Source organism: Chiloscyllium plagiosum, chromosome 28, assembly GCF_004010195.1.
Source record: "Chiloscyllium plagiosum isolate BGI_BamShark_2017 chromosome 28, ASM401019v2, whole genome shotgun sequence".
NCBI classification, from domain to species: domain Eukaryota; kingdom Metazoa; phylum Chordata; class Chondrichthyes; order Orectolobiformes; family Hemiscylliidae; genus Chiloscyllium; species Chiloscyllium plagiosum.
The window spans coordinates 33,859,035-33,872,171 of NC_057737.1; the positions used below are offsets into that span (position 1 = coordinate 33,859,035).

Below are 13,137 nucleotides of genomic sequence, written 5' to 3' on the forward strand. Positions count from 1 at the left end.
GGGTGCTCGCACATGGTGTGCTGCTGCCTAGTATCCTGAATGGGAAGCAGACGTAGCAAGTGCTCGCTGTGTCAATCCCATTGAACTGATAGGAAGGGGCAGGAGGCAGGGTGAGGAAAAATGAAACTTCAGAGTTTCAGAGGAGAGACATTGAATCAATTATCTGAATAATCAATTATCCAAACAAAATATTGTCTGCTTATCTCATTTGGATAATTGAGGTTCCTCCTTAATGTGACTGTGCAATGAAACTATGACTACATACTGCACAAAAATAAGTTAGAACAGAGGTTAATAAACATGCATTTTACAGCTATCCTTGCCCTGCGCAATGATCTCACGCTTCACCCATTGTCCAAACATAGTTCATTAACAGCAATGTAAGCAGATTACACACTGATATCTCTGTGAGTTCATCTTCACAAACAAGTCAAGCTTTATTTTTCTGCAAGATAATATTTGGACATTTGGGTATATAACTATGCTCAAATTTACCATTACCTCATCTCCACCCGTCTCTAACTTCACAAGTTCAGACAGTCTGTAGATTTCACCATCCTTCCAGCATGCATTCTCTTCGAACTTTGTTTGGTAGATCTGTAAATCATTGATTGGTCTGTAAATCATTTACCTCTCTGATGTGCTTTGTGGAGGACATTCTTTCTAAACCCAATAGTCAATCCATTTCATTTCCTGGAAGACTCTTAATCTCATGAATTTCCTTTGCAGAAAAATACAATTTTGCTTACTCAGATAGTTTCTTCAGAACAGCATCTGGAGGACCTTTAACCTTATGAATGTCCACCAAGAAGGAAGAAACAGTAAAACTTGTGAATGATGTGTACTGGTCAGACTTGTTTCAGATATTTCAGAACAGTGCTCCAGTATAACCAGCACACTGATTTCCAAGTGGTTATGAAAAGACTGCATTAATTCATTCAAATAAGTTTCTAAAATCTGCTAAATAACATCGCTGTATCTCTGTATTACTTGCAGGTGTTCTGCCTTTGTGTAGTAAAAATTGTGGTTTCTCATCTTCTGAGGATAAAATCAAGGTTTTCCACCTTTTGCAGGCAAACTGATTTTTTTTTTGCATTTCTGTCATCAAAATGGACACTAACCAACTTTTCATGGCTTAACAATGCATTTCCCTTTCCGCATTCTCCACAAAGCCATATGGCAGTGGCCTTAATAAATCTTCCAGCCAAAATTGCAGTTTAAGTTATTGATCTCCAATTTTTACCACAGTCTTAGAAGGAAATTATTGATCGCCCATTTCTATCACTGTCTTACAAATCTTCTATTTGCCTGTTAGTTACTCTGTTCTTTATCTTCAAACTGCCATTTTACCTAATTAAATCTGCCCCACAATGTTCAAGATGCTGTGACCATTTTATAAAGTAAAGCCACAGTCCATTACCGTAACAATAGCTCATGGTAGTAATGCTTGTTGTGAACGTGAACTAGCAGGGATTTTTCACCTTACTCTGAATTTGAGACCACTCCTAAAGGGCCGCCTTCTTTAAGGACTCTGTAGGTGCCAAATGTGACCAGTTCTTTACAGCTCTTGCCAGCTCACACTGTTTTCCTTCTTCTTACCACCCCCAACCCCACCCTGATCTGAAACATTGTTTTTGCTTTTTTGTTTCTTCCACGTGTTTTGCTGACAGCTTGTTTGGTTACAGGGTCTTGTAGTTGCTGACTGACGTGTTTTTTTCTGGCTCAGCCAGCATTTATTGCCCATTCCTAATTGCCCAAAAGGCAGTTAAGTGCCGAGCACATTGCTATGGGTCTGGAGTCACATGTAGACCAGATAAGGTAATGATAGCATACTTCCTTCCCTGAAGACCATTTATTTTTAGTACAATTGACTGGGGTTACACGGTCGCCATTAGACTGGCCTTCTAATGCAGAATTTTATTCAAATTTAGCCAACTGCCGTGGTGGGATTCAAACTTACGTCCCCAAAACATTAGTCTTGTAATTCTGGATTACTAGACCAGTGACTCATATCCAGAAGGGATCTTACACACAACTGAACCTTTATTTTTCAAACCATCACCCAAGACCACCAGTGAGTCTTACCCCTCTGCCATCACCTGCTGCAGCTGAGCACTCTTCAAGATGGAATTTAAAAAAAAAATAATTAATTCACTTGTCTCCTGAATTTTTTTTCCTCGGTCCACTCGATTTTTTCCACCATTGTTAGCTTTGGTGTTTAATGTATATGTTGCAGAACCCACCAGCTAATGATGGTAGTGCTGCACTATACTGAATATAGCGTCTGTTTGATTAACAGTGCTAAAGGGTGAACCACTCATGAATCTTAACGACAGGACAAACAAATCATATTTTATTGCATGATAAAAAGAAGTACAAGTTACATTGGCTGGTTAGATAAGATAAGTGAGATTATCACGAGGCACTGATGATACATCTATCTCCATGGAGAACTCAAGCTGGATTAATTATTTTCCCCCACTTAATACTGTATGATATCATCACATTGGGTGGAACTTAATGTAGTCTCCATTATTAATCCTTTCATAACTATTAGTTTATATAGTACCCACTGTGAACATATTATAATGGAGTAAAGTGAAAATTAGTTGGATCCAAAGTCTCAAGACCTTTGTTGATTGAATTGATATTCACCAACTGAAATATTCCAGCTGGTCACAAGCCCTGGGCTGGTGATAAAATTCAAACAATGTTATTGTGATGAATCAGTAGCCTGCAATCTTTCTAGTTCTGCATCACTTTTAATGTTCCTTCCATTAAAGGCACCACATTAATTGAGTCTGTTTTTTGCACAATATCTGCCTTCATTGTTGATATGCTTTCGCCAAGTACATTCTTCCTTTTTAAGGTTCCACTATTTGAAGCACACTATGACAATTAAGAATTGTATTAATTTGTCATATGAAACAAAAATAAATTGTATAGCTATTGTTGATGTCTAAAGAATGCAGCAATGTTTGGCAAGGTGCATCAGATGAGAAGGTTGCGGCTCTAAGAAGCAGGATTGCTCATCTATAGATGTGACAGATGCCTAACAGAGACATGGTGCAGATATTGGTGGAGCTGATAGCCTAATTGGATTAACAGCACAGCGATAATACCGAGAGCAGGGTAAGGTTCCAGGGGCCTGGATTCAAATCTCAATGCAGCAGATAGTAGAATTTGAATTCAATAGGGGAAAAAAAAACCTAGATTTAAGAGTTGAATGATGAATCCATCATCAATTGTTGGAAAAATCCATCTGGTTCACTACTGCCCTTTAGGGAAGGAAGCTGCCATCTCTACCTGGTCTGGCCTACATGTGACTGCAGACCCACAGCAATGTGGTTGACTCTTAACTGCCCTTTGGGCAATAAATGCTAGCCTAGTCAGCGATGCCCTCATCCTGTGAATGAAGATAAAAAAAGTCTGCAATAGACTGAAGCAATAGGTTCAGGTAGACAGTTGTTGGTAGAAATGGGACAAACAGTATTGATTAGGTGAATAAGATAGCATTTTTTGCTATCCACATGAAAACAGCTAACTTAATGGGTATTGCATTGACTTCCTTAAACATTTACTCCAACCAGGAGTGCCAACATGGTACACTGCAGTACCTTGCCCAAGCTTCTTTAGTAGCACCTGGCAAATCTACAACCTCCACAAAATCAGGGGCAACAGGCACATAGGAATACTACTAGCTGCAAGTACTCATCAAATTTACACATCGTCCTTCCTTCATCATGGCTGGATCAAACTCTTGCAACTCCTTATCTGAGGGTTCTAGGTGTTTCTTTGCCAAATAGACTGCAATGGTTCAAGAAGGCAACTCATGATCACCTTTTCTAGAAAAACTGGTACTGGGTAATAATTGCTGACCTTGCCAGCAATGCCACATCCCAGGAACAAATAAAAGGATTGATTGACACCATTGTATAGAGCAAATATCTGGATTGAATGTTAGTAGCTTTTGCAATGCTTTGTGTTAATGAAGTTTGTTGTGACTTGATGGCTAATCAAAGTCAGGCATACAGAGCCAAATCTCACCCTGGGTGTATACGTCAACATCTTGTCATGGAAACCTGGCTCCACGCCACAGTTTTACTTGTTTACTTCCTCGAGTTCGTTATTGTCTTAGAGTTTGAATAAAGCAACTTATGAGCAGTGTACATGCCAAATTTATAAATGCGCATTTACGATATATGTGGGTTTTCAATCATACTGTGTAAGACTAAGAGTCACTGGTATGGTGTCTTTTTATGTGTAAATGTTCAATTTTTTCTTCCTACACCAGAGCTTCACAAACTTTTTCCTCACTGTGAACTCATGTCAAGGTTTGAGCATTGTTGCAAGTGCGTTGTGAGAGTGGAGCAAAGGGGCTGTGATAGGAAAGGCCTGGCAGAGTGAAAGCACAGCTGTTCTTTCTTGGTCACAGCTCAGGCCCCAAAGATTCAGCTTGCAAGCCCAGTTAGGATCCAGACCCCTATTATGAAAAGCCTGATTTAATACCAGGAATTATTACAGTGCAATGACTGTTTTTCCATTATAAAACATGCACAAGGAAGTTGAACAGTTCATCAACTTCAACTTCATCTACACCTTCCACCCTGACCTCAAGTTCACCTGGACTAAGTCAGATTCCTCCCTAGACCTCTCCATTTCCAGCGACCGACTCAACACGGAAATCCACTACAAATCCACCTACTCCCACAGCTATCCAGATTACACCTCCTCCCACCCTACCTGCTGTAAAAATGCTATCTCTTATTCCCAATTCCTCTGCCGCATCTGCTCCCAGGAGGACCTGTTCCACCATAGAATATCCCAGATGGCCTCCTTCTTCAAAGACCTCAATTTCCCCTCCCACATAGTCAACGATGCCCTTCAGCACATCTCCTCCACTTCCCACACCTCTGCTCTTAAACCCCACCCCTCCAATTGCAACAAGGACAGAACCCTCCGGGTCCTCACCTTCAACTCTTAGTCTGCCATTGCAAGGAGTGCAAAACCTGTGCCCATACCTCCCCCCTCACCTCTGTCCAAGGCCGCAAAAGGATCCTTCCACATCAGACAGAGATTTACCTGTACTTCCACAAATGTCATCTACTTGCATCTGTTGCACCCAATGTGGTCTCCTCCCCATCAGGGAGACAGGACGCCAACTTACAGATCGTTTTCAGAGAACATTTCAGACACCCGCATTGTCTAACCCCACCACCCAGTGGCTGAACAACTCCCCCTCCCACTCTGCCAAGAACATGTAGGTCCTGGGCCGCCTCCGTCGCCAAACCCTTACCACCTGGAGGAAGAATGCCTCACTTTTCGCCTTGGGACCCTCCAACTACACGGGATCAATGTGGATTTCACCAGTTGCCCATTTCCCCTCCTCCCACCTTTTCCAGGTTCCCAACCTTTCAACTCAGCACCGCCCTCTTTAACCTGTCCATCATCCTTCCCCCCCAATCTGCTCCACCCTATCACTTTCACTCCACCTTCCTCTACCTATCCCATTCTCAGCTACCTTCCCCCTTATCTCTCAGCCCCCTTGGCCCACAAGCTTCATTCCTGATGAAGGACTTATGCCTGAAACTTCAATGCTCCGTGTGTGGGTGTGTGGGTGTGTACACATACATATATATGGCCATTATTGTTAGTGGATATATATATACACATACCAGAAACAATTATATTTATGTTTTTTCCCTACAATTTAAGAACTCAACAATCACATACTCTTGTGAAGTAATAAATAATATTTATTCAACAATGGCTGGATGATGCCACAAAAACTTGGAGGACCTATGGAATAACTATAAGCTATTTTTTTATATATAGATTTTACACTTTAAATAAAAAGAAACAAAAAACTTTGTATACTGGAAATTAAAAAAAAATACAGAAAAGGCTAAAAAAACACTGTTACCTGTAAAAAGCCAGACAGATTAGTCTTTTGGATACCAACTTTCCAGCATGACATTTAGGATTCTGATAAAGACCCAAAAATCTGAACCAATCTTTTCCATTTACAGATACTAATGGAACTTCTGTCCATTGGCAGTTTGTATTCTATTACTTTACAAATTTATTCTTTTAAAGAAACCTTCATTAATCACCAGTTATGGAAAAAAGCATTGACCACCTTGAGCTCCATGCAGCCTGTCATGAAGCTGGTAGATTTAGTATTACACTGTGTAAAATAAACGATTTTATATCTGTTCATGTCTTGACAACCCATTCACCTCCTCTTGATTTTTTTGTTTGTCTGCAGAATCTTGCAACATTGACATCTCGTCCTTTGCCTTTCTATGTTTTAATTGATTTTTAAAAAATCAACTTTTTTCAAACTAATTCCGCATCCAGTAGTCTACGTCTCTGGCTTCAGGCTTTTTCTTGATCAATACATGAAATTCAGTGGCATTTTCAATAGAAGACTTTTGGAGATTGTCTGTGTCCCTGGAGGTTTGATACACTCTGTAGAATAATTTCCCGGCCTATCAGCCACACGGTTTGTAAGCGTTTAGAAAAGGCTGATGAATATTGTAGAGAGGAAAGGAGTTGGAGGCAACCACTGCTCACCTCTTAAACAATGAGAGGAAGCCTTTTCCTTCGGGAATCTGATTTCTATGGAGAAAGGAGTAGCGACGTTTGGAATCCCTGTACTGGCTGTCATTTTGGGAGGAAGCATTCAAGGCCTGTTCGGACTTCTGCTGGGTTTTGAGTTGTTGACTTATCACAAATTGCATGTCATCCTTTCAATAATACAACAGAAATTGAAACAGTAAATTATTTTGCTGATTAACTATTCGAACATAAGAACTAGGAGCAGGAGTAGGCCATCTGGTCCTTCGAGCCCACTCCACCATTCAATAAGATCATGCCTGATCTCTTCATGGCCTCAGCTCCACTTACACACCCTCTTACCATAATCCTTAGTTACTTCATTGCTTGTTATCATAGCTTTAAAAATATTGACTGAACTAAAGGCAACTACTTCACTGGGCAGGGAATTCCATAGGTTTACAACCCTCTGGGTGAAGAAGTCCCTTCAATTCAGTCCAAAATCTACCCCCCTAATTTTGAGGCTATGCCCTCTTGTCCTAGTTTCACCTGCCAGTAGAAACATCCTCTCTACATCTATCTCATCTATTCCCTTCATCATTTTATATGTTTCTATAAGTTCTCCCGTTATTTTTCCAAATTCCAACGAATATAACCCTAGTCTACTCAGTGTCTCCTCATAAGCCAACCCCCTCAACTCTGGAATCAACTGAGTGAACCTCCTCTGCACCCCCTCTAGTGTCAGTACATCCTTTCTCAAGTAAAGAGACCAAAACTGCACACAGTACTCCAGGTGTGGCCTCACCAGCACCCTGTACAGCTGCAGCATAACCTCTCCGCATTTAAACTCAATCCCTTTAGCAATGAAGGACAAAATTCTATTTGACGTCCTAATTACCTGTTGCACCTGCAGACCAACCTTCTGTGATTCATGCACAAGGACACCCAGGTCCCTCTGCATAGCAGCATGCTGCAACCTTTTTAACCATTCAAGTAATACTCCTTTTTACTGTTACTCCTATCAAAATGGATGACGTCACATTTATTAACATTGTATTCCATCTGCCAGACCTTTGCCTAAAGTATCCCTGTTCCTCTGCAAAGTTTCACAGTCCTCTACACACTTTGCTCTGCCATTCATCTTAGTGATATCTACAAACTTTGACATACTACACCTGGTCCCTAACTCCAAATATTTATATAAATTGTGAATAATTGTGGTCCCACTGATCCCTGAGGCATACCACTGGCACTCATTTATCTCCACTCATTGCTTCCTGTTAGTCAACCAATCCTCTATCCATGATAATAATTTACCCATAGCATCATGCATCTTTATCTTATGCAGCACCCTTTCGTGCTGTCAGTTCAAAAGATCAGTGAAGCTATATTTAATCACCCCATCTACCTACTTATTTCTCAATTCATCTGTCAACTGTTGCTTGATCAACTCATTCAGTTAATCACCAAATTATTTATTCAATCTATTAAAGCGATCTTCCCATCAAGTTCCAATTCCCATTTATCATTACACATTACATTCTGCTGTTCATATATTTAATCGCATTCCACTCAGCTCTTTAGTCATCTCCCCATTTAAGTAACACAATCAAATATAGTCATCCATATACAACCACTGAAAACCTTCCTAACAATAATTAGAGCTACACTTACAGTCAACATATCTTTCCTTTTGAGGAGTAGTTCTGGAACAGGCATGACAAGAACTACATCTGTACATTGAGGCAGAGGTTGTAGCCTGATGATTTATGGAGCTATGTAGTACAATTGGTACTAGTTACATCAAAATAGTGCCAGTTATATAACCAGTCACGTTGTTTATGTAACATGTGACTAGAACCACATATTCTGTTTCTCCATGATCTGAATAGCTATAATTAATGGTAAACCACAAATTCTTGGTGCATTCTCTGCGAACACAATATATATTACAGATAATTGGCAGTTTATTAATTATTTAGTTATACTTTCCTTTTTTTATTTGTTCTTAATGCCGAGTGATCTAGACAAAGTCAAGTGGTGTTCTTTCTTCAAGGTCTGGATTGTTTGAAACTAAACCTTGGAGACTGAAGTTATAGTGCAGTTACAAAGGAAATAAAGATACCTGCATTTTACTAGCATTTAGTAGGGATTTGTCCTTGGTTGAACTTTCACTGTTGAAACCTGCTTTCCCTCTCGTCTCATTTTGTTTCATTGTCACTGTCCTAAAAGGTGCTGCCTTTGTTCTCTGTGACTGTCTTGCACTGTGTTGCTTTGCTTAGTTTACATGCCTCTCATAACACTGCCTGCAATCCTCTCCCAACATCATATGTGTCTAAGTTTTGTTCTTCCCACTCCCATTTTCCTTGTTGCTGGCCTTAATTTACCCATCCTCTCCAACTCCGTGCACTGAAATACAGTCTCCCTCTCTTATTTTCAACTCAACTCATCAGTTGCCAAAATATATCTCAGTTGTTATTCATACAATGTACTGCTCGATATGATTTGTATAATGTCCCCATGACATATTAAATATTTAAGATGGAATCATAACACGTTACAGCAAGAAACAGGCTATTCAGTCTACCAGTCTGAGTTGACATTTCTCTCCATGAGACATTGACGTCAATCGGTTGTGGGAATGTTCGCTGAGCTGGGAAGTTGATTTGTTGACATTTCACCCCCTGTCTAGGTGACATCTTCAGTGGTTTGGAGCCTCCTGTGAAGCGCTGCTGTATTGTCTCTTCTGGAAATTATTTGGTTCCATTCCTGCTGGTTCCAGTTGTTCATTGTAGTGGCCAGTATATTGGGTCGTGGTCAATGCGCTTGCTGATGGAGCCTCTGGCTGAGTGTCATGCTTTTAGAAATTCTCTGGCTGTCCTCTGTTTAGCTTGTCCAACGATCGTTATGTTGTCCCAGTCCTATTAGTGGTCCTTGTCATCTGTGTGTGGGGCTACTAAGGATTCCAGTATCCGCAGTAATTTGCTTTTATGGGTATTGGGACGTTTGTTCTGGTGAGTTGCTGTGTAAGCGTGGATGCAGGTTTATGGGCTGTCATGATTCAGAGTGGTTGGAGAAGTCTGGCTGTCAGTTGAAACATTTTTATGTAAGGTAGCACGGCCAATGAGTTAGGTCATCGCGAGTCCTCATTGTGATATTTGTCTAAAGGTTTTCTTCTTCTTTCAGTCATAGGTCAGGGGTGCTGCAGTGTGTTGTAGCCCTTTTCAACAGGGTCCCAATGTCAGCTTCTCATGTGTGTGTTTGTGTGGTTGATGTTGTAATTCAGGACCTGGTTGGCTTTCCTGAACACTTTTGTGGTGCACTTACCATTCTGTGTTCTTTGTTACATCACATCCAGGAATGGGAGTTGTTGAGTACCATGCTTCTAGAAACTCTTTGGCTGTCCTATATTTAGCTTGTCACATGATTATTGTGTTGTCCCAGCCAAATTTGTGGTCCTTGAAATCTGTGTGTATGGCTACGAGGAATAGCTGATCGTGGCATTTAGGGGCTTGTTGGCGTTTGTGGATGCGGATTGCTTGTTGTCTGTCTGTTTGCCCTATATTGTGTTTTGTGCAGTCTTTGCATGAAATCCTGTATATTACTTTAATCTTGCATATGATGGGTATAGGGTTTTTGTCCTGGTGAGTTGTTGTCTGCACAAACACATTTAGAACAAACAGGCAGACAACTAGCAATCCACATCCATGAACACCAATTAGCCACTAAAAGCCACAACCAGCTGTCCCTAGTAGCCATACACAGATTTCAAGGATCATAGATTCGACTGGGACAACACAATCATCATAGCACAAGCTAAACATAGGGCAGCCAGAGATAGCCTGGCACTCAGCCATCAACTCCATCAACAAGACCCAATATACCGGCCACTACAACAAACATCTGGAACTGGGAACTGGAAGCAGCAGGAACGGAACCAAATAAATTCCAGAAGAGACAGTACAGCAGCACTTCACAGGAGGTTCCAATGCACTGAAGATATCACCTAGACAGGGGTCGAAACATCTGCAAATCAACTTCCCAGCTCAGCGAACATACCCACAACCACAACAAACGGCACCCAAGATACAAATCTTTACACAAACCTTGAACTTAGATTGCTCTCCTGCTGACTTATCACAACTTTTAATGTTCTTTCTTTTTAAGCAATTATTTTTAAAAGCATTCATAAACAGTCTTACATCAAAGTTTGTGGCATAGAATACCACATCAAAACTGTCTTCTGTGTGGGAGAAAAAAAGAATTTTCTAAACGCCCCTTTGAATTCCCTAATTATCTGACCTTGAATCTACTCCACTAACTCCTGGAAATTAACAATCAGTAGTTGCTTCATCACAATCCTATATGTCCTTGAAGATTTCATTTAAGTCATCCATTCCATTAGCTGCAGACGTACCTGCCAAGCTTCTAATTCCTGTGACAGACCCACTTTCTGTTGAATGGTCTCCAGAAGCTGGGAGTTCAATGATTTCATATCCAGTTGACAGTTGAGGAGCTCTGCTTCCACTGCATTTTTTCTGTAAAAACATCAACTATTATTTACCACTTTTTCCAGATTAACTGTTACACGTGCATTCATTTGGTGTTCAATTAAACAGGCTTTTCCGTCTTTTCCCTTCCTATGTCAGGTGTGGTCAAAAATCACACAACACCAGGTTATAGTGCAACAGGTTGCACTCCAACCTGGTGTCGTGAGATTTTTTTTAATCTTGCCCAACCCAGTCCAACACTGACAACTCCACGTTATGTCAGATGTGGCTCAGTTGGTAACAGTCTTAACTGACAGCAATAAGGTTTACATATTCAAGTCCCATTGGACTTGAGCACTTAGAACAAGGTTGACATTTGAATGCATTACTGGATCAGTGCTCCTCTTTTTTTTGAAGCGAAAGATGTTAAACCAAGATTTCAAACACATAGTACTATTCCAGACAGGCGCAGGTGAGTTAGTCCTGATTTCATTGGCTGATATTTATCACTCCATCAAAATGACTAGAACAGATTGAACCATTATCATGGTACTGTTTCTCATTGCTTGCTGTGTGTAAATTATCTGTTGTGTTTCCTCTGATGTAACAATGAATACACTTCACATTTAGGTAATTAGTGTCACGTGATCGTGAGAAGGGATATATAGATACAGTAAAAGCCTTTCTTTTCATGTAGGACTTGGTGCCACACCCAAACTCATTGGGTCAATATCAGCACAATGACTTAAAAATAGCACTAACAGACAAGGAAAACCAAATAAATGTTAGTGCCAGAGCAGGGAAGGGCAAAGGCTGAATTAATCTCAGTTAACAACAGTAACATTTTAGGTTTATATAGTGCTGGCTGAGCTCACTGAGCTGGAAGATTCAAGCAAATCTACATCCAGAACCTCAACCTGAGCTATATATCTTCTCAAAACTCACTGATTTATATAGTCCCTTTCAAATAGTAAAATATTCAGAGTTATTTTACTTGAGCATTACTAAATACAATTTGACACCAAGCCATATGATGTCAGGTCTCCAAAAGCTTAACTGAAGAAGTTGTAAGTAGTATCCTAGAGGAAGAAAGAGGGGAAGCAAAGTGGAGAGATTTAGGGAGGGGTTGCCAGACCTTGGCCTCTTGGTAACTAAAGACATGGGGATAAACAGTAAAGTGACCAAATCAGGATTTCGCAGCAGGCACAGATAATTCGGGCAGTGCTGGACTGGAGAATTTTACAGAGACATGGAAGTATTTTTAAAAAAAAACAAGAATTTTAAAATTGAGGCATTGCTTGAATATCAGCCAGTAAGTATAGAAGTGATAAGTGAATGGGAGTTGATGCACTTTAGGACACAAGCAGTCAAGATTTCAATGATCTCAAGTTCACAGAGGGTGGAAGGCCAGCCAGGAGTGTTTGGAATAGTCAAGTCCAGAGGTTAAAAAAAAAGCATGAAAGAAGCTTTCAGCAACTAATGAGTTGAGATGAGAAGTGTTGTGCATTGGGAAGTAAGCAGTGTTAGTGGTGACACAGGTGTGGTCAAAAGCACATCTGTGTCAAATGCAACATATGTTTAAGAACCATTCCCACTAATACCAAAGGTCATATAACAGCTAGAGACTAAACTAGTGGGGATAAGCAAATCAAAACAGGCCAATCACTTACTTCGTTATCGCAATGTCTCTCTCATGGATTGCTTGCAGAAAATGCCGATGACCAGAGTCATTCTCCAGGCTGCACCGCATACTATCATTTTCCTTCTGGAGATTCACCAGATCTGTGTTTAGCACCTCCAGCTAGAGGATTCAATCATACACACTGAGTGAATGCACAACCTGTAGTCTATCTGCATCAAGTCTCACCACATCCACCCCAAACCAAATCAAATAAGCTATGACCTGAAGTGTACACTGTGCCATCGATTAATGCAATGTCAATGCCACTCAGCTCAGCAGAAATGGAGATTGCTATTGAATACCAAAAAGGAACAAGCAGTTAGCTGGATGGATACGTTAAATGGCTTTGTGGATAGGTAGTTCGCCTATTACATGTTCTAATGAAATCTTGCTTAATAGAACAGCACT

General features: G+C 40.5%; 1 protein-coding gene across 1 annotated transcript in view; it reads right to left on the reverse strand.

The window, feature by feature from the left end:
• Nucleotides 1–5,738: 5,738 nt before the first annotated feature.
• The window catches only part of LOC122564103 (BICD family-like cargo adapter 1), a 37,122-nt gene continuing 29,723 nt past the window's right edge, over nt 5,739–13,137 (reverse strand). The window contains exons 8-10 of the mRNA XM_043718667.1: nt 12,719–12,849; nt 10,976–11,096; nt 5,739–6,749 (exon numbers count right to left, since the gene is read on the reverse strand). Of these exons, the coding sequence (XP_043574602.1) occupies nt 6,573–6,749; nt 10,976–11,096; nt 12,719–12,849 (429 nt within the window). The 3' untranslated portion in view covers nt 5,739–6,572. The remainder of the gene's footprint in view (nt 6,750–10,975; nt 11,097–12,718; nt 12,850–13,137) is intronic.